A 27,629-nucleotide genomic window follows, 5' to 3' on the forward strand; every position below is an offset into this window, starting at 1 on the left:
CCTTTCACAACTCTCTTATAATGTGGAATCTAGAACTGCACACAATGCTCTAGCTGTGGCTGAACCAACGTTTTATACAGTTTCAGCATAACCTCCATGCTCTTAAACTCTATACTTCGGCTAATAAAGGCAAGTATATTATATACTTCTTAACCACTGTATCTACCTGCCCTACTGCCTTAAGGGACTGTGTTTATGTACACCAATATCCCTCTGATCCCCGGTGCTTCCCAGGGTCCTGCCATTTATCATGTATTTCCTTGCCTTGTTTGTCTTGCCCAGATGCATCACTTTACTTAACCGGATTGAATTACACTTGCTCCTGATCAACCATCTGACCAGCCCATCTATATCCTCCTGTAATCTAAGGTTATCCTCCTCACTATTTACCACCCCACGTTTCATTACACCCACAAACGCACTGATCAACCCAACTACATTTAAGTCTAAATCATTTATAGAAACCACAAACAGCAAGGACCCCGATGTCAATCACTGCGAGACATCACTGGGCACAAGCTTCCAGTCAGAAAAACATTATTCGACCATCACCCTCTACTTCCTGCCAGTCAGCCAATTCTGCATCCAAATTGCCAAATTTCCTTGGATCCCAATGAGCTCTTACTATCGTTATCTGTCTCTCATGTGGGAAGTTATCAAAAGCATTGCTGAAGTCCAAGTAGACTATGTCAAATGCATTGCCCTCATCTACACACCTGATCACCTCTTCAAAAAATTCAATCAAGTTGGCCAGACATGACCTCCCCTGAACAAAATCATGCTGACTGTTCTTGATTAATCCCTGGCTCTCTAACTGAATATTAATTCAATCTCTCAGAATTGCTTCCAATAGTTTCCCCACCACTGAGGTTAGACTGACTGGCCTGTAGTTTCCTGGTTTATCCCTTCCTCCTTCTTGACCACATTGGGATTCCTCCAGTCCTCCAACACCTCTCCTGAGGCCAGAGAGGAATTTAAAATCATTGCCAGCCCCCTTGCTATTTCCTCCCTTGGCTCATTCAACAGCCTGGGATACATTTCAACTGGCCCTGGAGATTTGTCTACTTTTAAGCATGACAGGCCACTCAGAACCTCCTCTCTGACCCTGTCTATGTAAATTTCTTTAATTTTATCACAGTCCTTCTCCCTGATTTCTATATCCATGCCGGCCCTTTCACTTGTGAACATCGATACAAAGTATTCATTTAGAACTCTACGTCCTCAGGCTCCGACAAAGTTCTCAGACAAACTTTCTTATTACTGGGGATAAAATGTTCTCTGTCTTGGGAATAGTGCCAGCTGCAACAGCTGCGTACAAGGGCAGGAGAGAGATTTTTCACGGTTGCCCTGGACGTTTCTGAACTCAAATCAATGAAAGGAAGCAATAGTTGAGGTGGGAGTATGTCCATGTCCTGCAACTGAAAGTTAGCAGACCCACCACCTAATCCTGATTTCCTCTCTACAGTTTTAAACTGAAGTATCAATTTAGAGAGGCCATTTCCTATTTCTCTGCACAACATACTGAATTTCGACCGTTTCAAAACATTGCTACTTATGCTTTTTGAAGTTCATTGGTCTATATTTGTTACTTCAGTAACTTTTGATCTCTTTTATCTTCATTCCAACTCCCATTAAGACCACGTCCAGTATCTTCTTACCCCCCCCCCCCCCCCATTTCCACAGCCACCCTCGCAATCACTTCTTTTCCTTCCATTCTGACCCTTCTCCACTGCCTCTCTCTCGATCTGCTGCATTTCACCCACAATCTGCTCTTTCACGTTTCGCCATGCTCTTAAACTATAGCATGTTACGATGATAAATAAATAATGTAGATAACCACAGAAGAATAAGAGGCCATTCGAGATTGTCTGACATCTGGTGCAACTGTACGTGGTCCCTCCTCAGTATCCCCCAGACCTTTTGTCTTTGATCCTACAGTACACAAGTGCAAATACGGTAAGCTTTGACAAAGAGTCATCCAGACTTGAAATGGTAGCTCCATTCTCTCTTCACAGATGCTGTCAGACCTGCTGAGATTTTTGAACATTTTCTTGTTTTTGTTTCAGATTCCAGCATCCGCAGTAATTTGCTTTTATTTTATGTCAATTGGTCGTAGTTTGCAAATGAGACACACCCATCTTCACACCCTTTGGTTTGCTGCTCTTTCGGCAGCACGGTAGCACAGAGATTAGCTCCAGGGTCCCAGGTTCGATTCCCGGCTTGGGTCACTGTCTGTGTGGAGTCTGCACGTTCTCCCTGTGTTTGCGTGGGTTTCCCCTGGGCTCCAGTTTCCTCTCACAAGTCCCAAAAGACGTGCTGTTAGATAATTTGGACATTCTGAATTCTCCCTCTGTGTGCTCGAACAGGCGCCGGAATGTGGCAACTAGGGGCTTTTCATAGTAACTTCGTTGCAGTGTTAATATATGCCGACGTTTGACAATAAAGATTATTAGATTAAAAATGATCAACCGAGAAAGAGTCATGTCTTTCTCAAGCCCATTGTTCTACTGTTTGTCATCTTCAAAATTAAAAGCTTTGGATTGACTTTTGTTTTGTGCCTTCCACTGATCTAATGTGCAGACACCAAGATTAGTCCAATCTGAGCTGGGGCAAATGAAACTGCAAAGAGAAAATACTGGAAAACAACTGATGCTCCAAAAGCAGATGTAAAGATGAAAGATAGATGAAGGTTTCTGGCAGAACCAGCTTGTCGTCTTTCTAGTTACTGTTATTGATTTTGCTAGTAATTTGCATTTACTCCTGAAAGCTGGATTTTGTCCTCAATGTGATTGAAACACTAAAATAAAAGCAAAATACAGCAGATGCTGGGAATCGGAAATAAAAGCAGAAAGAGCCAGAATTACTCAGTGCTCAAAAGTCATATTCGATTCTAACTGTTTCTCTCTCCGCAGATACTTCCATACTTGCTGAGTATTTTTTATTTTTTTGCCACTTTCTGTGATTAAAACCCTATCGGCAGCGGCAGGTCTTGAGTGCGAGGTGCGATTTAACCACCATAATGAGTCCGGCACGGATCTGGGCATGCCAGTTAAATAGCAGGAGAGGCAAAAATCAAGCTCTGTGAATCAGTTGGCTATCTTACCGGCCTGCTCCAGGTGGCGGGCTCTAGATCCTGCCCAACGGGTTAGGTGGATTGGCCATGCTAAATTGCCCGTAGTGTAAGGTTAATGGGGGGATTGTTGGGTTACGGGTATACGGGTTACGTGGGTTTAAGTAGGGTGATCATTGCTCGGCACAACATCGAGGGCCGAAGGGCCTGTTCTGCGCTGTACTGTTCTATGTTCTATGTTCTATGTTCTAACTGTGGTGAGAAGATCATTGATCACAATTAGCACTAATCTCCATCGCATTAGCGAGATGGCTGTCCAATGCAATGGCCTCCCAGGAACTAAGTGACGCCCCAGCCATAGGTCGCGGAGGTACCTCCTTTTTAAAAACGTGAAGCTGGCGCAATGGCTGCTGAGGGGATCTGAGGAACCATTCCCATTTTCTGGCATGCAGCTCAAAGGCACTGATGCAGCTGCCCCAATGCTCGGGGCGGCACAAACCCCCCCACAGGGGGGATAATCCCGGTTGAGGGGCTGGCCATAATAGGTCGGGGGTCACCCCTGGGCTGCAGGGGATGAAGAGCTTAGCACCTGTGGGGCCTGTAAGCCATCTGCCAATATTGTGTATGCCCATAATGGGGGACAACTTTAGCTGCTGCTAGCCTGTCCTACTAAACACTTCCAGGATACCTTGCTTTTGGTTATATGTTACAGGTTACTTTAACTCCCTCTGACCATGAGCAGCCCCTAGCTTCACAGCTGAAGGCTATTGCAAATAAGGAATTACTATTGTTAGTTATGTGAGCACTTCACAGCTTCCAAGTGCATTTTCATGAACACACATGCCATGTCTCAGATGAGTGTTATTTCATGGCATTCCAATCAGACTGTGAAGTCTGGATACTTTGCCCGAAGCCTGGAGGCATCAGCACCACAGAGGTAGCAGCCAACCATCAGACACTCAGGAGCTGGGCTTCAACACTGGGTATAGTGGTTAGCACGGATACTACTTCTCAGCGCCAGGGTCCAAGGTTTGATTCCCGGCTTGGGTCACTGTCTGTGAGGAGTCTGCACGTTCTCCCGGTGTCTGCGTGGGTTTCTTCCGGGTGCTCCGGTTTCCTCCCACAGTCCAAAGATGCGCAGGTTAGGTGGATTGGCCATGCTAAATTGCCCTTAGTATCCAAAAAGGTTAGGTGCGGTTACTGGGTTATGGACAGAGGGTGGAGATGTGGGGCCTAAGTGGGGTGCTCTTTACAAGGGCCGGTGCAGACTCGATGGGCCGAATGGCCTCCTTCTGCACTGTAAATTCTATGTAAATTTTCATGTAAATATCTCTGTAACTAAAGGGTGAGTGAATGGATCAGAGGAGGCCACCTGAGTTCGTTCTCCCTAATTTTCCCAGCAGGGATCTGGGGTCCAGGGATGCCTTGCTGTGGCCGTGGATGCTTGTGCAGAGCAAGGTTCTCGAACACAACTGGCTCACTAGATGACACTCTGAGAGAAGGCGGGGCACGTAATGGTGGGGGATGCTTGGGGATTTGAGTGTCCCAGGGTGGAAGCCCTAACTGATTGTCAGTCTGTCTCCTTATCCAAAACCTTACAGTTACCACAATAGATGGTGTTGGCGACCCCGCAGCAGCTGCCCTCGCGGTGCTGGTGGCAGCCAAGGCGGCCAGATGCTGGAGAAGACACCAGCTTCAGCACTCCATGTGCAGGGGGCCGACGGCTGAGGAGGGACCCAGAGGGGGGTGTGGATGATGGCCCAAGGTGTACGGGAGTCGTTGGTTGTTTGAGGAGATGAAGGACAGCATGTGCCGCAGGAGACTTCGCCTCAGCAAGGAGACAGTGCGGCACCTCTGCCATGTTACACTGGCCGAGTGGTTAAGGCGTTGGACTTGAAATCCAATGGGGTTTCCCCGCGTAGGTTCGAACCCTGCTCGCAGCGACTGTGATTCAAGATATTTAGAGGATGTTTAGCACAGGGCTAAATCGCTGGCTTTGAAAGCAGACCAAGGCAGGCCAGCAGCACGGTTCAATTCCCGTAACAGCCTCCCCAAATAGGTGCTGTAATGTGGCGACTGGAGGCTTTTCATAGTAACTTCATTTGAAGCCTACTTGTGACAATAAGCGATTTTCATTTCATTTTCATGTCCTCGTGGACTTGGCACCCGATGGAGGGGAAGGTCGCCCTCTCCCAGTGACCATGAAGATCATTGTAGCCCTGAACCTTTATGCCACCGGTTCATTCCAGGGTTAGAGCGGGGACTTGTGAGGCTTCTCTCAATCTGCAGCTCACAGCTCCATAAGGTCATGGATGCCATGTATGTCTGGGCTGCAAACTATATCAACTTTGAGCTGGACCAAGCACACCAGATGACCAGCCAGGATTCTCTGCCATCGCTGGGATGCCCCAGGTTCAGGGGGTAATTGATGGCACACATGTCGCCTTGCGCGCATCAGGGTTTGTTCTTGGGGAACAGGGGATACCACCTGAGGTCCTGGTTGATGAGCCAGTGCAGAGGTCAGAGACCGATGCGGAGACCCGATATAGCGAGGACCATGTTGCCACCCATGCTGTCATTGAGCGTTGCATTGGATCGCTGAATATGCGGTTTGGATGCCTGGACCACTCTGGTGATCCATCCCCCATAACGTGTCCTGCTTTGTTGTGGTCTGCTGTGCACTCCACATCTGGCACAGCAGTAGGGCGGCATGACGGAGGGGGAGGTGGGACATGCATTCTTGCCCGAGGAGGAGGTGGACCAGGAGGGGACGAAGGATGAGCCAGGGGAGGACCCACGAGAACAGCCGGAGCATGGAGTTCAGGCGACAAGACTCAGGCATTCCCGGAGGGCCAAGGTGACCCTCATCCTCGCCCACTTCTCATGGGGTGAGGCTTTATCCATTGGCTAGGCTCCCCCCCCTCCCCATTCACTCCCTCCCCCCATTTGCCGCACCCATCCCCATCCTTCCCAACCATTCCCTGACACTCCGATACACCAGGGGCGTGATTCTCCGCCCCCCACGCCGGGTGGGAGAATAGCGGGAGGGCCTCCCGACATTTTTCACGCCCTCCCGCTACTCTCCCCTCCCCCGCCCGACCCACGGCACGAATCGCCGTTCGCCGTTTTCTACGGTGAGCGGCGATTCTCCGAGGCCGATGGGCCGCGCGGCCGGGCCTTCACGCCCGTTTCAACACGGCAGCAAACATACCTGCTTGCTGCCATCGTGAAACGGGCGCCAATGCCCGTTTGGGGCATCTGGGGGCCCGATTGGCACGGCAGTACCACGGCCGTGCCAAGGGGGGGCATAGGCCCGCGATCAGTGTGCACCGATCACGGGCCGTGCGTCCATAACGGACGCCCTCTTTTCCCTCCGTCGCCCCGCAAGATCAAGTCGCCACGTCTTGCGGGGCGGCTGAGGGAAAAGTCGCCAACTGCGCATGCGCGGGTTGGCGTTGTCCAACCTGCACATGCGCGGCTGACATCATCGGCCACGTCAGCCAGCGTGATGCTTGACGTGCGGCCTTGACGACCGTCATCAAGGCCGCGCCGCCGTGACGCACGGGGCCGCACTCCTAGCCTAGCCCCGCCCGGGGGAGGAGAATCGGCCCCGGAAGTGGGCGTGAAGGCTGCCATGGGTCACGGCCAGTCCCACGGCAGCCTTTACGATTCTCCGCATTTGAGGAGAATCTCGCCCCTCGTCTACCCTATCCCACCCTCCACGGGTCTGTGCAACATCACTCAGGGTGATGGGCCTGTGCCGGCACTGTTAATGTGTCAAAATACAAGACAGGAGAATGATGATCACTTGCTGTGAAGAAAGATTCTCCGCAAATGTGGCGGCTTGATCTTGCGGGGCGGCGGAGGGAAAAGAGTGCGTCTGTTACGGACGCATGGCCTGCGATCGGTGGGCACCGATCGCGGGCCTATACCCCCCTTGGCACGGCCGTGGTACTGCCATGCCAATCGGGCCCCCAGATGCCCCAAACGGGCATCTGGCACCCGTTTCACGACGGCAGCGAGCAGGTGTGTTTGCTGCCGTGTTGAAATGGGCGTGAAGGAGCCGCGAGCAGTGGGCAACTGTGATATGGTTGGAAGCAGGCCCACTAAGAAGATTATATGAAGAGGCTGCACATGCATTAGGTGTTACATGATTTAATAGTGACCATTTGATATTTCCATTGTCCCTAGCTACAGATAGTCATCCCCCCTGTGCCCATTCAGTGCTCCTCAATCTTCTGAATCTTTCATATTGTACTGCTACGCCTAGGTGTGTCCCTAGGATGCACATCAGGGTGGGGGCAGCCTGCCGCATTCTGTTATCTGTGGTCTTTGATGCCCTTGGCAGATGTACTCTGGAGGGCCTGAGCCGGAGGGCCCCGGCTGACTTACTGGTGTCACAGGCATCGCTGTGCCACCTGCAAACCTTGTAAGAGGTAAGGACTCTGATATCTGAAACTCCTCCGCTGGTCTGGGCCCTTTCATGCCTATTATGGCCTAACGTCTCCTGTGGGGACAGAGCGGGGGCATTATGAGCCTTGCACTTGATGTATCGGAGGGATAGTGTCTATGACTGGTGCCTTGCAGCTGGGCACGGAGATGTGGGCGCCTGGGGCACAAACGCAGTGATCGGATGTTGGGGGGGTGCGGTGGTTGGGAGTGAGTGGTGAGGGAGCTTTTGAAAGCAGCTCCCCCTTGTTAGCAGATAGCTGCCGAGTTGCGAGTCTGGCGAATCAGATGGCAAGACTGCCAGTAATGGCGTGAAAAGTGTGGGGGGCTCATTTTTGACACTAAGGGCATTAAACACAGGCGGCTATCTTGCCAATGCACCATTGGGAAACACCTGGCCAATCGCAACCGGAATGACACTTAGACGTTCTCTGTTAAATAAGCGTCCTTGACTCTAATTAAAGTTTTGCCTAATGGTATAAACCTGAGGTGACTGAATTCCCCATTACATTACTGCCTCTTTGACTATAAAAGGGAGCCAAGTTCATCTTTGACAGAAATCGTTCTTGTTCATGGAAGGAGGCCATTTCAGCCTCCTGTGTTTTGTGCAGACTCTGGAAAGTGCCATCCAATTAGTCCTACTCCCCCGCTCTTTCCCCACAGTTCGCTTTTCAAATACATAACCCTATATGTTGAGCTATTTTCTCAGTTTATCTTTATATCTTCCCTGTGCCTCCTTCTACAGTACATAATACTTCAGTGTGCCCAGAGATTTTGTTTCCATGGCAAGTTATGTAAATGTCTAACCAGTCCCAATTTGCCCCTGATGCGATCAGCATGTATAACCTATTCTACCAAATGCAAATCTTGTTAACTGCAATGTTTTAAATTCAAATTTGCTATGGCCTGACCTATTGCTGCCTTTGTTTTTTGATTGTACAGCAAGCCCAGTCAAGGTGTTTTCGTCAACTTTAGCAAAGTGCTGATGATCCTCAAATAACAAAGATTAAAGGGAAAGGCTCCTGGATTTCTTTGAACCCAAAATAACCTTGCATTAACACCTGAATCATTGATGGAAATCTGGCCACCACCCAGCTCCACTAATAAAATCCAGTCAATTTACCACCTGAAATACTGTCTGAGAAGCTTCTGAAACACAGTTCATACAATACAATATTTTGGTTCCATATCTCTTATCTTTTTAACCAATGGCTAAGGTGTCTGTTTTGCATCGTTTACAAATTATTTGTGATACATTTTATCTTCTGTTCATAAATGTGAAACTCTTAGATTTCATTTTTCAATGAAAACATTACGTAAACTACTTTGTGCGGAATTTGCAACATATTTCTCTGTATTATGCATGGAAGCTGAATCTAACATGCAATGGCTCAATGGTGTGCTAGCAGTGTTGGTTAAGTTGCCATCCAAACCGAATGTCGTGAGCTTCTGACTTCTAGTTCTGGTCTCCCTTGCAAATAGAAACACCTTCTGTACTTGTACCCTATCAAATCCTTTAATAATCTTGAAGCCATATTTCAGCCCGTCTCCAATCTTTTCTCGCTCAATCTCCCTGATAGGTATAACTTCTGATAACACAAGTTTTTTTTTGCATTTTGTCCAGTCCTTTATATCCTTTTTATAATACAGAAAGCAGAACTTCACTCCAAGTGTGGTCTAATTAAGGTTCCTTACAAGTTTAACTGCTTTGCTTCTTAATTACATCTCTCGAGAAGTAAACCCCACTGCTTGGTTTGTTTAGTGACCACAGTCGAGTGGATAAGAGAGAATAGATTTATTATCCAGTAACAGTCATGTACAATACTCCGCAGATCTCAGCCAGGTCTGAGGTGTCAGTTCCAAACCTGGCTGACCTTTATATTACAGGTTATTACAGTCCCATGGGATCTCCGCCCCTCAGTGGGGGAGCTTGTACTCAACGAGACTCACGGGAAGGGTTTCTACCCCATAGGTCTTGTGCAGGTGTTAACAATTTGCTGTTTTTTTTAATGTCCTGTGTCACTACATTTCGCGATTTGTTTAACTGTGTCCCTTGATTCCTTTGCTCTTCTGCCCTCTTGACACTTACTTTCTAAACAGTATGTGGTTTTTATTCTTCCAACCCAAATGTACCACCCCTCAGCATTTGATGGAGATTTATCACAAATGCAATGAATTCATGTTAAACAAAACAACTGTGTTCAACATACGTGTGTCATGTACAATATCAATTTGTGCGTGTTTGTAATTCATTAAAATTTTTTTTTAGACTACCCAATTATTTTTTTTCCCAATTAAGGGGCAATTTAGTGTTGCACATCTTTGGGTTGTGGGGGTGAAACCCTCACAGACACAGGAAGAATGTGCAAACTCCACACAGACAGTAACCCAGGACCAGGATCAAATCCGGAAATTCAGCGCCGTAGGCAGCAGTGCTAACCACTGTGCCACCGTGCCGCCCGATTTGTATTTTATTTTTGAAGGAATGAGATGCATGAAAACAGGTTATTTTTGAACCCAGAATTGTGAGCCACATTTAAGGAAATGCATCTATTGTACAATAGGATCTGGCAGACTAAATTAAAAGGGTATCCGTTCCATGAACCAGTGTTTGGGTAATCTGTCATCATTTGGTAAAAGATCAGGAGGTAGATTTGACTCTGTGCGAGTGTGAAATGACAATACCGGCAGCTCATTTTACCTCAATGAAAATTTCTATTCCCAGTGATCTCAGTGGAAATCTGTAAAATGACTCAAAGACAGAAAATGTCCAGCAGGTCAGCCACAATATGTCGAGAGAGAAGCAAAATTAACAATTCAGTTTGATGATTTTTCATCAGATCTATGAAAGGTCTCAGATCTGAAACGTTGGGCTGAATTTTCCCGTGGGCAGCTAGACTCTTTCCATATCCGGGCACCACTGGTGTATGACATCCACATTCACCCCAGGTGTAATTGTATTCGAAATGATAAGAAATAAGAGCAGGAGCATGCCATTCGGCCCGTTGAGCTTGCTCCACCCCTCATGGCTGATCTGATTGTGGCCTTAATGCCAATTTTCTGCCTGTCCTCCATAACCCGTAACTCTCTTGTCAGATAAAAATCTACATAACTCCGCCTTGATTATATTCAGTGACCCAGCTCCACTGTTGTCCGGAAAGAGAATTCCAAAGACTAATGACTCTCTGACAGAAGAAGTTTCTCCTTATCGCCATCCCTTATTTTTATACTAGATTCCCCACAAGAAGAAATATTCTCTATTAAACGCCCTCAGAATCTTTTCCTCAAATAAAAAAAAACATTAAAAAAAATAAATTTAGAGTGCCCAATTGTGTTTTCCAAATAAGGGGCAATTTAGCGTGGCTAATTCACCTACCCTGCACATCCTTCTGTACTGAAGGATTCTGTAAGAAATCAGGCGATGAAGGAGCTGTGCTCCGAAAGCTACTGAGTCCAAACAAACCTGTTGGACTTTAAAAGGTGTTGTAATACTTCTTTTACAGTGCCCACCCCTGTCCAACAGCAGCATCTCCAGATGAAGAATTCTGAGGTCTTTCTCCATTCAAATAATCATTTTGCTTTTCCAGTCCTCCTGTCAAAGTGGACAAACCCAGACTCTGCAACATTCGTCTTCATCTGCCAATTGTTTGCCAATTCATTTAACCTATCCACATCCCTTCACAGACCTTTTTGTCTCCGCCTTACAACTTGCCTTCCTACCTATCTTTGCATAATCAGCAAATTTGGCTACGATATAGCCCGTCCCTTCGTTCAAGTCATTCATGTAGATCATAAATAATTAGTTCCAGCACTGATCCCTGTGGCACTCCATTCATTAATTTGTCAATCTGAAAATGATCCATTGATCCCACCTATCTGTAAATTAGCCAATTCTTTATCCATGTTAATATATCACCCTCAACACTATAAGCTCTTATCATCTGCAGTAACATTTTACATGAAACCTTATCAAATACATTTTAGAAATACAAATACAATACATCTACATGTTCCCCTTTATCCACCTTGCTTGTTACAATTCTCAGAAACCTCTAAAATTTTATCAAACATCATTTCCTCTTCACAAAACCATGTTGATTCTGCATAATTGCATTATTATTTTTTAAGCTCCTACCTCCTTAATAAGTGATTCTAGAAATTCCCAACTGATGTTGCAATTAAGAGACTGCCTCTTATGTTCACTGCTTTTTGAGGACGATGGACAGAAGAGTTACATGGGAGGCCCAAACAGAGAGCCTGCAGCACTAGGCTGCCAGCAGTCAGCATTTTCTTTTTTTATTCCAGATTTCCAGCGTTTGCAGTATTTTGCCTTTGAGTTGATTCGCTATCTCATGATTTACACTATTGCACGGAGTTCGATCCACCCCCCTGGTGTGAACCAATCAAAACTCATTTGGATGGCATGATGGTGACAGCACCTTCTTCAAAACAAAAGAGCGGCAAGTTTTCTCCCACCCACCCCCATCTTGATAATTGTATCCTTTTTATTGCAGCAGCGCTAATGTGCTGCAATAATGAGAAGAGTTCACCTCAAACAACTGGACAGTGCAGGCACTCCTTTTTAACTCCCAAAATACTTCCAAAACCAAGCTCCTGATTTTTTTTTTGCATTACTTTGAATGTACTTACTCTTCAACACAGCCAAGAAACCATATCGGCACCCCTCGCTTTTAGACACTTGAGCACAAAACCTCGACTGGCACTCCAATGGAGTGCTGCATTGTCAGAAGTACCGTCTTTTAAGTTAGATGTTAAACTGAGGCCACATGTGCCTCCCTCAGATGGACATATGATATTCCACAACACTATTTTGAATAACAGCAGAGGCAGTCTCTTTGGTGTTTTGGCCAATATTTACCCCTTGACCAACATCATTAAAATGGATGATTCCGTCGATGGTATGCTGCTGTTTGTGTGATCATGCTGTGCACAAGTTGGCTGCTGCATTCCCTGCATTGCAATAGTGACTACTCTTCAAGAATACTTGGTTGAGTGAAAGCGTTTTTAGATGCCTTGAGGTTACGAAAGACGCCACATAAATGAAAATTCTCCCATACTTTAAGTAATTGCGAGGGTTTGTGTATTTCCAAAAGTGGCTTGGAGTTCAATCCATGTTGTACATTAATTTGCAAACAATAGATATTAGGAAGTTTTATATTTCACTCTTTTTACGTGAAGCCCTGTAGATAGTGTGTTCCAAAAGTATTGCTTTAAAAACTATCTTAATTTTGTACTTTGTTAAAAATTTGCAATAAACAGAGCTTTAAGTGGTTTATTTGACTTGGTTCCATTTGTTATGTTGCACAATCCTTCACAATAGGTCACCAACCTTTCATGAAGGAAGCATTTCTATAATCATAATATAATTTATTTGTGTTTACATGTAGAGTCTGGTACTTAAAGGGTTAATGTGGGACTGAATACAGAACCACCCACACAGTGATGTAAGAAAGAAGGAACATGACTTAGGCCTTGGATCAGTGTGGCGTTGGCCAGAGGTGTGATAAGGTCTAAGGTGAAGATAACTCTGTGCTTGTACTGTTTCCTGTATATTTGTACATAAGACCTGTTGTTAACAAGCAGAGGGCTCTGAAGACTTATTGAACAGACACGTTCTGTAGACTAGAAGGGCCTGAGGTTCATAAGGAGGAGGTGTTAGCGATTCTGGAAAGTGTGAAAATAGATAAGTCCCCTGGGCCGGATGGGATTTATCCTAGGATTCTCTGGGAAGCTAGGGAGGAGATTGCTGAGCCTTTGGTTTTGATCTTTAAGTCATCTTTGTCTACAGGAATAGTACCAGAGGACTGGAGGATAGCAAATGTTGTCCCCTTGTACAAGAAGGGGGGTAGAGATAACCCCGGTAACTATAGACCAGTGAGCCTTACTTCTGTTGTGGGAAAAGTCTTGGAAAGGTTTATGAGATAGGATGTATAATCATCTGGAAAGGAATAATTTGATTAGAGATGGTCAACATGGTTTTGTGAAGGGTAGGTCGTGCCTCACAAACCTCATTGAGTTCTTCGAGAAGGTGACCAAACAGGTGGATGAGGGTAAAGCAGTTGATGTGGTGTATATGGATTTCAGTAAAGCGTTTGATAAGGTTCCCCATGGTAGGCGATTGCAGAAAATACAGAGGCATGGGATTCAGGGTGATTTAGCAGTTTGAATCAGAAATTGGCTAGCTGATAGAAGACAACGAGTGGTGGTTGATGGGAAATGCTGTGACTGGTGTCCAGTTACTAGTGGTGTGCCACAAGGATCTGTTTTGGGGCCGCTGCTGTTTGTCATTTTTATAAATGACCTGGAGGAGGGTGTAGAAGGATGGGTGAGTAAATTTGCAGATGACACTAAAGTCGGTGGAGTTGTGGACAGTGCAGAAGGATGTTACAAGTTGCAGAGGGACATAGATAAGCTGCAGAGCTGGGCTGACAGGTGGCAAATGGAGTTTAATGCAGAAAAGTGTGAGGTGATTCATTTTGGAAGGAATAACAGGAAGGCAGAGTACTGGGCTAATGGTAATATTCTTGGTAGTGTGGACGAGCAGAGAGATCTTGGTGTCCATGTCCATAGATCCCTGAAAGTTGCCACTCAGGTTGAGAGGGTTGTTAAGAAGGCGTGCGGTGTGTTAGCTTTTATTGGTAGAGGAATTGAGTTTCGGAGCCATGATGTCATGTTGCAGTTGTACAATACTCTGGTGCGGCCGCATTTGGAGTATTGTGTGCAGTTCTGGTCGCCACATTATAGGAAGGATGTGGAAGCATTGGAAAGGGTACAGAGGAGATTTACAAAAATGTTGCCTGGTATGGAGGGAAGATCATATGAGGAAAGGCTGAAGGACTTGAGGCTGTTTTCGTTAGAGAGAAGAAGGTTAAGAGGGGACTTAATTGAGGCATACAAGATGATCAGAGGATTAGATAGGGTGGACATTGAGAGCCTTTTTCCTCGGATGGTGATGTCCAGCATGAGGGGACATAGCTTTAAATTGAGGGGAGATAGATATAGGACAGATGTCAGAGGTAGGTTCTTTACTTAGAGAGTAGTAAGGGCGTGGAATGCCCTGCTGCAACAGTAGTGGACTCGCCAACACTAAACGCATTCAAATGGTCATTGGATAGGCATATGGACGATAAGGGAATAGTGTAGAGGGACTTTAGAAGGGTTTCACAGGACGGTGCAACATCGTGGGCCAAAGGGCCTGTACTGCGCTGTAATGTTCTATGTAATGGTTCACCCCACCTTCCCTGACCAGAAGTAAAGTCACTGCAAGTTACCGTGCCCCGTAGCCATAATATGTTGCGTGTGGGCTAAATAGGGTGTCAATGGGACTTCTGCCCCTCATTGGGGCAGAGGCCTTGCCCTCGTGAGCTAATGGACAATCAGATTGGCTGGCAGCTCCAGCAGCCATGACAGTGCCAAAAGCACATTCGTGAATGCTCCCGGAACCGGAACCAGGCCCAATGAGGAGGCATGATGAATCCCAAGTTAAGCCTGGTATATTGGGTGAGGGATGTTCGGGCGGCGGTGGGGGGTGGGGGGAGTGGTTGGTTTTGCAGAGCAGGCGGGTAGGAAGAAAGTAGGCTATTACCTGAGGGGACTACTCCCCAGTGCACTCCAAAAGATAGTACCTCTCCTTCCTTCCCACCCTTTTTAAAATAAAAAAAATGGCCTGCTGACTCCCACCCGTCTGCTCACAGCAACCATATTATAACGTGGGCCACGTATTACCAGATCAATGGAATTGTTAACAAGCTTATTGTTATGGGGGACTAGAGAAGGGGGTAGTGTCAGCGGTTTACGGAGCTAATTTGGAAGAGGAGAAGGCACCACTGGAAGGGATCAAAGGAAAGTGGAAGGAAGAGTTGGGAGAGGATATGGATGAGGGGTTCTGGTGTGAGGTGCTCCGGAGAATGAATGCGTCTACCTCGTGCTCGAGGTTGGGGCTTGTACAGCTGAAGGTGGTATACCTCACGAGGGCGAGGATGAGCCGATTCTTTGAAGGAGTAGAAGATGTGTGTGAACGTTGTGGGTGGGGCCCCGCTAATCACGTTCATATGTTTTGGTGCTGTCCAAAGCTAGAGGAATACTGGAAGGAGGTTTTCAGGGTAATTTCTAAAGTGGTGCACATGAAACTGGACCCGGGCCCCCAGGTGGCCATATTCTGGGTGTTGGACCAGTCAGGGTTGGAAACAGGTGCAGAGGCAGATGTTGTAGCCGTCGCCTCGTTGACAGCCCGAAGGTGGATCCTGATGGGATGGAGAGCAACCTCTCCACCCTGTGCCCTGGTATGGCAGGGGGACTTGTTGGAATTCTTGACTCTTGAGAAGGTTAAGTTTGAACTGAGGGGAAGGATAGAGGGGTTCTACAATTCATGGGCATTATTCATCATGCACTTTCAAGAACTGGATAACATCGAACATTAGTTGGGGGGGGATGGATGGGAGGTTTGGGGGAGGGGGCGGTGTGTGTTGATGGTGACTATGGGTGATTCCTGATTCCTTTTTGTCATTTGTTTATGTGAACATGCGGGCTAATGTTTGGGGTTTGGTGGGAGGATGGGATCATTGTTATTGACATGGGGATTGACATATTTGTTACTGATTATTGTTTGCTGTTGGTAGGTGTAAATTTGGGAGAAAATGTGAAAAAGGAGAATACAAAATATTTTTTTAAAAACAAGCTCAATTGATTCTTGATTATTTATTTAAATGTGCCGGGTAGGCTCCTGATTTAGGCACCTGACCACCCCCTGTATTATGATGGCGAGATTGAATGTGGGCAGGACAGACGTGGGGTGGGCACCTGTCCTATTTTACGTGCTCAACGAAAAGCTTCAACGAAGTGCTTAAACAATTTGACTGGCATTGCTCCCCTAAAAACAATGAAATATATATTCCGTATGTGCACTTAGAATGCGGGAGAGACATTCGATAGCTTCCTAATGGCCTTGCAATTGAAGGTGCAGCTGTGCAACGCCAGCGCACTCCAGTCGTCAATGATACGCGATCAAATAGTTTTCGGAATCTCCGATGATAAAGTGCACGAGCGGCTTCTGCGGGAAACAGACCTGCAACTTGAAAGTGCGATTCAAATATGTCATGCGATTGAGCTTGCAGCAAAGCAGCTCAGCATGTTGAATCTTCAGCATTTTGGTACAAAGGCAGAAGAGGCGGCAGACACCATTTGTGTGGTGACACAATTGAATACGAAACGTGCTCTCAGTGCAGGTGGCCATTTTGAGCAGTCGACCCAATCCTCCATTTTGGGTCCACAATGTGGCAAATGGCATTTGCCACTGCAATGCCCTGCTTATGGAAAACATGTGCCATCTGTAATCGCAGGAATCATTTTGCAACCCAATGTTATTCAAGGAGAAGGCCTGACAAACAAGCAGTATCAGCACTACTGATGAAGTGTGCCTGGAGGACACATTCTTTGTAGACATTATCTCCAGTGAAGACAAGGAGATTCAAGTCATACCAAATAACAATGTATTTGTACCAATCTGCAGCAGTAGTGAATTGAAGGCAGATAATCATAAAGATAAATGGACAGTGCCATTAAAGATAAAAGGCAGAGTGATGACAGTCAAGCTCGGCACTGGTGTGAGAGCCGACCTCATCAACCTGTCCGATGTAAAAAAGCTGTGAATTCGACCAAAAATAGTTACCAGAACGGTATTGTTAAGAGATTACAATAGTAATGGAATCTTGTCGTTAGGACCATGCGAGCTTGATGTTGATGTCAAAAACAAAATTCACAAGTTGAAGTTTTCTGTGGTGGTGGTGAACCGCAAGTCTTTAATTGGAGTTGAGGCGTGTGAGGAGCTACAGCTCGTCCGATGAGTCTGTAGTGCAGACAATGCTACAACAGGTCCTCATCCCTCAGGAGACTCCATACTGAATGATTTCCCTGAAGATTTCTGAAGTTTTAGTACATTACTATACACGTACAAGGTTCAATTAAAGGAAGATGCGAACGAAGCCTGTGATTCATGCGTCGAGACATGCGCCAGCGCCATTAAGGGACAAACTAAAGGCAGAGCTAGAGAGAATGACTGCCTTGGGTGTCATTAAGTGTATTAAAGTCCCGACAGACTGTGTTAATTCCATGGTTTATATAAAGAAGCACAATAAAGAACCTCCACAATGGATGATCTGTCTTGATGGTGTCAAACTAAGAGAAGCAACTAAGAAGGACCCAATGTTGCAGAAGGTGAGAAGATATTTTCGCGAAGGATTGCCCAGAGAATCCTGCTCCGGTTTCTACAACGTGAGAGAAGAGTTGTGTTCCAGATGGCGTTTTGCTGCGAAAAAAGAGAATAGTAATTCCGAAATCTTTAAGATTGGTAGTTCTGAGCGAACTCCATGCAGAGCACAATGGAAAGAAAAAGTGCAAAAACAGGGGTGAGGACATGGTCGATTGGCCGGGTATCCAGCGAGATATCGACACAATAGTACGAAACTGCACACGGTGCAGAAGAGTGAACGTCTGCACACAATGCAGGACGCAAACAAAAGGCAAACGGTTCGAATTGTTTCAGTTCCAAGTGTTGGAGAAATCTGCTCACCCAGAAATCTTTTGTTTTCAGGTCCGGGCTCCACACTGCCTGGGGACCCTGCTCCCAGGACCAACATAAACTCGTTGTTGGTCGGGGTTTGTGTTTTCCCATATAATTGGTTCTGAGCCAGTCAAGTCGTCAGTCCCCCCTCCGCCATTAAAAGGGCCACGATACTGCAGAAGAGCAAAATTTAGAATAATCAACCTTATCCCAAGGAATATCTTTCAACCAGTGTTGATGTTTTATGCAACTAATGTCAATCACGTATTAAATCTCTGCAAAATAACTTTGTAGTTTCTCGGACAGATGCCAAGGCCACCTGCAGTGACTCACCTATACCTTGGGGGAGAAATTAAATTGTTTTTCAGAAGTTAGTTGAATCAGCGTGACTGAGCCCTAACATGCACACAATACAGTTCTGTTCACAATGTTTTCTATTATGTGTAAATGGCCATCAAATATTAGAAAAATACAATAATGTAATTGAGATAGTATTTAAGCCATAGACTGTGGTGGGCATTACAGTTGAGGCTGATCACACCTTACCTCCAATATTGTCACACATGCACTATCCCTGGTTCGATTCCCAGCTTGGGTCACTGTCTGTGCGGAGTCTGCACGTTCTCTCCGTGTCTGCGTGGGTTTCCTCCGGGTGCTCTGGTTTCCTCCCACAGTCCAAAGATGTGCAGGTTAGGTGGATTGGCCATGCTAAATTGCCCTTAGTGTCCAAATTGCCCTTAGTGTTACGTGGGGTCACTGGGTTATGGGAATAAGGTGGGCTTGGGCAGGGTGCTCTTTCCAAGAGCCGGTGCAGATTCGATGGGCCGAATGGCCTCCTGCTGCACTGTAAATTCTATGAAATCTATGAAATCCTTCTCTGGTCATTAGGTAGTGATGAAGATCATGGGTCAGGTAATATAGCTTAGACCCAAAATGGAAGCTGGGATCTGCCCACTCTATAATGTCTTAATTTGAGCTGGAAGGTGAATTTTCTAACTCAGTTAATGGGCAGGCCCCAATCAACATACTCAAGTGAAACAATTTATTCCAAATTTTAACAAGTAGAAAGAAAACAAGAGATGCAAAAAGAGTTTTAAACCAATAAGTGGATTCTGCAACACCACACAAAAAATATTGCTACAGCCAGAACTACCTACAGATATAATGGTTAGAAGTTGAAAAATATATAAATAAATAAAATGTTTTATCACCATTCGCCATATGACAATGAGACCCAATAAAAAATTCAAAATCCTAAAATTTAAAAAAAATGAAGTGAATGCAGCAGATTTGAAATAGAAACAGAATGTACTGAGAATGCTCAGTGTGTCTGTCAGCATTTGTGGAGAGAGAAGCAGCGTTAACGGGCGGGGTTTTCCTCCTCCTCCGCACGTGTTCTATGGTGGCGGAGGGTTACTTGCCAGTGACGAGTGTTGAACTTCTTGATTGTTGTTAGAGCTGCAGTCATTTAGACAAAGGGAGAATATTCCACCACACTCCTTACTTGTGCCTTGGAAATTGTGGACATGGACTTGAGGGGGTCAGGAGGCAAGTTACTCTGACCTGATCTTGCAGACCCAGTATTTACATGGCTGGTTCAGTTAAGTTTCTGGTTCATGGTAACCCCTCAGATGTTGATAGTGGGATTCATCACTTTTCAGCACTTCCTGTTTTTAATTCAAAATCCAGTGGTGGAATTCCCCATTCCTAAGACTGAGTGTTGACGCCGGGGCAGAATTTGCAGACTTCCATGAAAGCAGAACTAGCACCGCACCTGGACTGATTCAATGACTGTTGAGGGGTTAGTACTGGCACCATGTGGAACACAATTGATTTCAGTGAGAAAAGGTGCCTGATTCGCGATTGACACTCAGGCGACTGACAAGCTGCAACTGCATACACACACTCCAGAGGATACCTAGCGGGTGGCCTGGGGGGGACACCTATATGACCTATGGCCCCAAGTTCACAGTGGGTAGTCACTCGCTTGTGCAGCTGCATGTCTGCCTTGCAGGCCATGGCGATGGTGTTCCATGCCCGTTTACCCCGACCCCACAGCCCATCTCCTGGCCACCCACCCCTACTCTCCCAGCTCTGGCAAAAGCTCCCCGGCCAGGGGCACAACTGTCATCAAACGATGGCGATGTTGGTCATTTTCCGTAACCCCTCTGTCTCCCTCAGCAACCATGGTGCCTGTTTCATGATTTTTAAAAGTACAAGTGAACCTCGCCTTCGGGAATTCGCCCCTGTGCAGGCGGAGGATTGTGGCAGCCTCGGAGAATTCCTGGGTCAGGCCCAGTAATAATAGCCAAGGGTGTTTACTGTACATGCGGACTGGAACTCATTGATGCCGCTGTCAATGCACGGGAGAATTACGATTTGGCGTGAAAACCGATTCACCGCCCAATCGCGTTTCCCGATTCCGGCGTCAGCCGACCAAGAATCCCATCCCAGAATTCTTCCCTTTATAACTCAGTAAAGACCTTGACTCATAAATGTACAAAAATGCTATTGCACTGTAACTCTACCTTCAGCTGGTATTTTGTGTAAACCTTTTGTTGTGTGGTAAACCCAACATGTGGCCTTAAGATCAAGGTGGTAATTTGAAGCAGAGTGTAATAGTACACGAGGAAATATTCAAGGAAGCACAGACATGGCCATGTTTCCTGTTATGTTTGCCGAGAGCCAAATGCTGCAGGAATGAAGAGGATCACCCTCAGAGTTCACATAGCAATTGAAATCAATACTTCCTGAATCAGAAAACAACCTTGAACCAAATGGCTTTATTGGATCAAGATATAATTTATTTTCTGATTGTTAAACAAGACAAAAGTCCAATGTAGTCAGGGACTGTTTTCACTCCATGGTGCAATAAACTGTTTCAAGAAACGTTCCATACCATGACCTGGCGAGAAGGGGTAAAATAAAATAGAGCTCCCACATCTGTCCTTAACAGGGTTTTTTGTGAACTTGTAAGGATGAAGGGATTTATTCGAAGTCTGTGCTGAGCCATTTACGTACTCGTTGTATAGAAACTAATCTGTCAGGCACCCTTGAATTTAAAATAAAAAGGAGTTAGTTTTAATTGAGTTAAAATCCCATCCAGTTAATGAGAAAATAACATTTAAATATGCCAGACCTTTGCAACACACACGCACACCTCCACACTTATATATCTACACACACATCTGCACATACACACCGACACACACAAGGGTTAACAATTTTATGTAAATGCATCTAACCACCAGACGGTAATCAAGAGCAGTCACGTGGATCACGTGACACCCATGATTCTGGGAGTGGGTGATTAGATGGGATGGAGTGTAGTCGTGTGATCAGGAGGTCTGTAGATAGAATTCTAGTTTAGTTTATTCAGCAACCTTTGTATCTGAGTGAAATGTTTGAATCTAGTCATAAGTAGTGTTAATAAATTAGCTTTGTTAATCAACATAGCTTGATGTTCTTTGTTGAACACAGCACATCAAAGCCATCCTTATCAAGAAAGCAAAGAACATCACAATGCACACCGACACACACCTTGCTGGAGGCCAGGAATCTGCTGAGTCTGAGTCAGGTGATGAGCCTCTAGATCCGGTCATGCCTCAGTTGCTGGAAATGCAAAGACAAGCTCGGGAACATCAGGAAGGGATGTCTGCTGCACTCCTTAGATTGCAAGGCACAATGTAGGACTCCGTCTGCCTTGAGACCAAGATGATAGCACTGACATGCTAACGCATCAAAGTCAATATTGGTAGCATGGTGGTTGCTGTGGAGACCTTGATCTAGGACATTTGTCCTGCAATGGTGCGAGAGCTGCACTCCATGTTTGAGGCACTTGCTGGCATTCATCGATGTCAAAGCAGAGTGGGGGGAGGGGACGTGGAGCACCTTGAGCTTACTCCAGCTGCCCCTCACTCTCTAGGAGGCAGGCAGGGGCCCACAGGCATCCTTATGGAGGTGGATTTGCAGACACACACCCCAGAACTATACACCCAGGTGAGTCTGGTCCATCCAAATCCCCTCTTCCTGTGCCCCCTCCAGCTCCACAGGCACTGCATGACCCCGAACGCAAGCCCGGGCCCTCCAGGTCTTGGCCCTCCAGAGGATGCCTGTTATGATCATCACAGACAATAGGGCATAGCAGCCAGCAGACTGCCTTCACCTCCCCTGAGGATATTGGGGATTCACCAAGATGCAATGACAGGGTTAGAAAAGTCAAGAAGGTGTAGTGGTACAGTGTGGGCATGGGTGTTAATCACTTGTACATATTGTTAACGAGTGTAAATAAACTCCCACCAACTCCCTGTCTATGGCTCCTTGTTATGTTGAGCAGTGTTCCTATCAGCCTGAAGTGAAAGGTTGGTTTCTGCACAAGATAAAGACATATGTCTCAGTCCAGGGCTTCCTCCCTGTGCTGTGTGCGACATTCCCAGCACACTGATGATACACCTTCACAGTGACTGAAAACATCAGTCAGACCTGCATCTCGTTGGGATTTAACATTGCTTTCAGAATGTACTGGGCTGCAGTCACAGAGTTCCATCATTATCCCTCTGTGCTCTCAGCACCTTTGAGGTGTGGCTGCAGCCCCCCCCCCCCCTCCCCCCACCCACTCCCATCTCATCAACATCTACATCCTGAGTTGTTCAGCTCACGAAGGATGCCATAGGATCAGGAGAAGTAGGAGTTTCCCCACTGCATCTCTATGATATGACCCTGCTCTTGAGGGCAAACGGGCTGCCATCAGCCAGAAAGAAGTCAGACATTCACATAAACTCTGTGAGGATCTGTGGACTGTCCCCGCTGCATGTCATCATCATTCTCCATGACAGGAGCCTTATCGTGAGGTTATATATGTTGCCATCAGCCAAACATGAGGGCTCACAGATGCAATATGAGGATATATGGAGCATCCTCACTGCATGCCATCATGATCTTCCGTGAATCCTGCTGCAATGAGGGCATTCGGAGACCAATCCAGGCACCAAATCCTCATTTTCAGCATCCCATGGTCTGCTCCAGCAAAGTGCTCTGCTGCACTCTGTGGCCTTTGCACAGAATTCATCAGTCACGTACTCAGTGAATAGCCCGTGTTGCGAGGAGTCAACTCTGCAACCTCTTTGTGCTTTGGAGGATGTAAGAAAGCAGCTGAGAAAATAAGAATTGTGGGCACTCCCTGGAATTCATGCGCACACGCACACCAGCAGGTTTCATTTACTATGGTTCAGACCAGCTGAGCATTGAGCGAGTGGAAGCCCTTGTCATTTATGTAATTGACTGCTTGTTGGAGATCTACGTGCTGCATGAGTACAGTTAATGGCACCCTGCACCAGTGGTTTGTGGTTTGTATCTCGTGTGGTAGGATGACAATTTAACACAGAGCATGTTATCATGGAGTCTTGCTACTTCTCTTGAACTTACACCTTCTGCTGACCTGTCACATGTAGGTCCTATTGCCCTCTATCTCATGTTCCTCTGGAGATGGCCACAAGAGCCTCTCTTTATATGCAGGTCCCAGGTCACATGACCTTGGTCTTGAAACCACATGGTGTGCCACCTGCTGTTTGGAGGTCTCACATCATGCAACTATGATATCACCCATAGGCATATCACCACATCCCCCTTCCTCACAAAAACACTAATATAAAATAATGTTTACAGGCTCAATTACAATCTAATTATTATGAATGTATGGCATATCACTGATACAGTGAGCAAGTTTTACAGAAAGTGTCCGTTTGCATTCTGCACAGAAATCAATGTTTCAAATCGGTGTCCACTTCTACGGAGTCTGGCTCACTTGCCGGCTTCTTGCTTGCCTTATGTTTTGCCCTGTGTTGCTGAAAGGCCTTCGTCCTAGACCACCACATCTGCGTCAGCAGTCGCTTTCGGTTTTGTTTTCTGGCTTGTTACCTGCAAGTGCGTTCAATATTGGTTGGCTGGAGGGATATGATGGTTCTCCCAGCCTTTTTGTCTTCTTTTTTATTCCCTGGACACAGTGAAGTACCCTAGTGTAATTCTTGGTTGCCTTCTTTGTCGCAGCCTCTTTCGTGGCCCTGGTCATTGTTGTGTGGTGAGGTGTACGAAGAGGTCTAGGCATCTCCTCATCTCTGGTCGGTGTGAGCATGCCCATTTCTGCGGCCTCATCAACATGATGGATCACCCTGGTTTTTTGCAGTCAGAATGGGGGATGGAACCATGTCTGGCAGTCTCACCTCATCTTGGCTTGCTGGACAGCACGGTAGCACAGTGGGTAGCACTGTTGCTTCACAGATCCAGGGTCCCAGGTTCGATTCCCGGCTTGGGTCACTATCTGTGTGGAGTCTGCACGTTCTCCCCGTGTCTGCGTGGGTTTCCTCTGGGTGCTCCAGTTTCCACCCACAGGTCCCAAAAGATGTGCTGTTAGGTAATTTGGACATTCTGAATTCTCCCTCTATGTATCCAAACAGGCGCCGGAATGTGGCGACTAGGGGCTTTCCACAGTAACTTCATTGCAGTGTAAATGTAAGCCTACTTGTGACAATAATAAAGATTATAATTATTATTGTTGGAGCATCAGTGGCTTGGTCATCATCACTGGAGATGATTATGGCTTCTGGTTGAGTTGAGTCAAGCTCTGAGTCTTCTAGATCAAACTCGTGGGCCGTGGAGCTGCATAATGATATGATCATTAGGTAGCCATCAGGATCAGTGTCAGAGTTGCCTAATAATCCTACCTCCACATCACCGCACTCGGCCTCTTCATCTATGTCCTCCCACTTGTCCTCTGCGTCGTCGACTGCTTGGGAGTGCATCATCGGAACCATTTCCAGAACCTGCGGTGGGATATCATGTATCTCTGTCATGTGAGAGTACCTTTAAGAAATGGGTGTTTAAGAAATGTACCTTTAAGAAATGGGTGTTTATCAATGATGTCAGAGTGTGGGTGGAGCTGGGATGTCTGTCAGCTTTTTACTTTCGTTTTAGGCTGTTTGCTGCAGGGTGTGTTTTAGTTTTGTTTTCAGTGTTGGAGATGAAGCCAGACAAAGCAGGTGTACTGCTGTTCTCTCTGCCATCAAAAGACTATCTCTTGATCATTTGGTGAATTCAGAATTCGAAATGTTTTCATTAGTGAATGTAAACCTGATGTGCGTCTGTTAAAAGGTGTTTCTTTTGTCTTCTGGATGTTGTTTGGGAAGTTATTCCCAATGTGCAATAAAAGTTTATTGGATAAGCATATGGATGATAAGGGCATAGTGTAGGTTAGATGGCCTTTAGTTTTTTTTCCATGTCGGTGCAACATCGAGGGCCGAAGGGCCTGTACTGCGCTGTATCGTTCTATGTTCTATGTTATTAAGGATTACTTAGTGTTGTATTCTTTGGGGTTCCCTAAACCCTGGCCCATAACAATCTCCAAGAGCAGTTTTTCTAAAATCAGTACGCTTTCTTGTACTTCTGATTCTCTCAATGGCTGATTGTCAGTGGTATCAGCAGCCTTCAATTCTACATGCACCATCTCCAAATACCCGCTCTCCACAGAGTCCAGAGCAGTCCGGGCATCCCCTCTGACCATCTCGTGATTGCTTGCAGACCACAGGAGGCTTGTCTCTGGAGCTTCATCTGTGCTACTGGAGAAGAGCTGTGCAAGCAGCTCATGGTGCTCATCATCCGTCTCACTTTCATTATCATCAGTAACCTCAAACGGTTTCTCATGGTATTAGGCCCCAGATGCAGCATGATCGTCAGTCTTTTCACCTGAAAAATATAACTGTGCAGACGTAATTACATGTTTCAAAATAGGGCGCCAGTTTCAAAATCAGCCTTTTGCTTGCCTGCCATTGCTGGGCTTAAATGTCCACTCTGTGGAACTTGAGTGGGCCTGAAAAAATTGAAAACGATTCCTTGGATGTGGTTCTTTTCACTGTTGTTTAATTGCTTCGACCCAGGTAGGTCTTTCGAGTTTCTTGTACTGTTACATTTTTGCCTTACCTCCAGATGATTGTGCAGCCTGTGCAGCCGATGATCTGTGACTCATCCACGCACGATTTCAGCGGCCGTGAGTCCAACTGATACACTTTAGTGATCATCTCATTTTTGAAATACTCATTTGGCCAGAATGTAAACTCCAGAGTGAAGCTCCACGGCTTTTCATTCTCTGTCCATTTAACACTCACATCAGATGCTTTAATATGAGTTTATCATCTCCTCGTATCATGCCACTGAGTCGATGCACCTTCTTCAAGACTGTGAGCCAGAATTGCAGAATGCTCGCCGGCAGTTCCATCCCTATTCTGGTTTGTCGTCGTTGACTTGGATTTCCTCTAAATCCTCAGACACTGGGCACACCGTAATGCCTTGCCGTGATTCACTGTAGTCAGGTGTACAGCTATCTCCTAGGAGATTTAACTGCCCGGCTAGATTCAGTGCTTTGCATGATTTTATACCAATTACTGAGTCCACATCTAAATCTACAATATGAAAAAGTATTGTGTGCTTTATAGCTGCCACTGAGAGCACTAATTCACAAACATCAAAAGTCTCTGGCGTTCTGTTACTGAAGTCTATCATGATTCCTGACTGATTCACAAAGACTCGCTTCACATTTGGCTGCTGCAAAATATGCGGATTTATTTGGTTCGCTGATGCTTTAGGGTCGAAGTCACACCGAATTAAAGTATTATTGAGCATTATCTTTAATTTGGGTATGGCTGTGAAATTGTTCAAAACCTTCTGATTGTCTTCATGCTTTGTTCTGATTCCTGATTGTGCTTCCATCTTTGTTTCTGTTCACTGCATGATTTCTTGGCACAATTAAATCAATGTAAAATTGTTCTTCTGTGTCGATTTCATCTACTGCATGCACCACTCATGCATGATCAATGGTGGAACGTGCAAAGCATTGCTTTGCACAGTGCCCAACACGGACACATCTGGAACAGGCTTTTCCATAGGCCGGGCATTGCTGTGGGGGATGTCGGCTGCCACATTTTTGGCACAAGATGGCAGCGGTGGTTCCTGTCGGCCACTTAAAATGGCCGCCTGCACTGGAACTACGTGTTTTTATGAAGGCATCACAGCACCAATGCCACTGGCTTCTTCATCCATGTTGGTGCCAAACCTTTTGAGCAGAGTGCGCCAATTGCTTGTGCAGCAATCTCGCTCGCTCGCCTAGCAGATCTTCACTGCTTTTTCCAGCACTAAATCTTCCTCCTGCAATCATATTGGCCAAAGCTTGTCATCAAGCACAATTTGGTTGCGGGTTAACGAGGATTTTAAGTCACCGAGAGTAGACTGCACTGGGAGCAACAAATGCAATGGCGCAAACCACTCCGGCGTCGGGCCGACCGGAAGTAGCGGAATTCCCTGCACGTCCCGGGATAGGTGGATGCTGGAGGGGTTGGCGCAGCGCCAGCCAGCGCTGAAGGGACTGCACAAATCTGGGCATGCGCCAAAGGGCCAGCGTGATCCCGTGCATTTGCGAAACCGCCTGCGTATTCTGGCACATGCGCAGGAGGGGTGTCTTCTCCACACCGGCCATGGCGGAGCCCT

The 27,629-nt window shown here is 46.3% G+C and overlaps 1 protein-coding gene and 1 non-coding gene across 9 annotated transcripts in view; both read left to right on the forward strand.

Annotated features, from left to right (window-relative positions):
- The window catches only part of LOC119968391, a 153,486-nt gene that overhangs the window by 78,096 nt on the left and 47,761 nt on the right, over window positions 1–27,629 (forward strand). The window contains exon 9 of one of the 8 annotated variants that reach the window (XM_038801195.1): window positions 26,076–27,036. The exons of 6 other annotated variants lie outside the window; for them this stretch is intronic. In XM_038801195.1, coding sequence (XP_038657123.1) covers window position 26,076 — 1 coding nt within the window. In that variant the 3' untranslated portion in view covers window positions 26,077–27,036. Of the gene's footprint in view, window positions 1–8,461; window positions 13,186–26,075; window positions 27,037–27,629 lie in introns of those variants that run through there. One more of the 8 variants, XM_038801194.1, reaches the window with a different exon arrangement.
- trnas-uga lies at window positions 4,932–5,013 on the forward strand. The gene has a single exon. It is a non-coding gene; the product is annotated as a tRNA-Ser (tRNA).

Source organism: Scyliorhinus canicula, chromosome 1, assembly GCF_902713615.1.
Source record: "Scyliorhinus canicula chromosome 1, sScyCan1.1, whole genome shotgun sequence".
In the NCBI taxonomy this organism is placed as follows: Eukaryota; Metazoa; Chordata; class Chondrichthyes; order Carcharhiniformes; family Scyliorhinidae; genus Scyliorhinus; species Scyliorhinus canicula.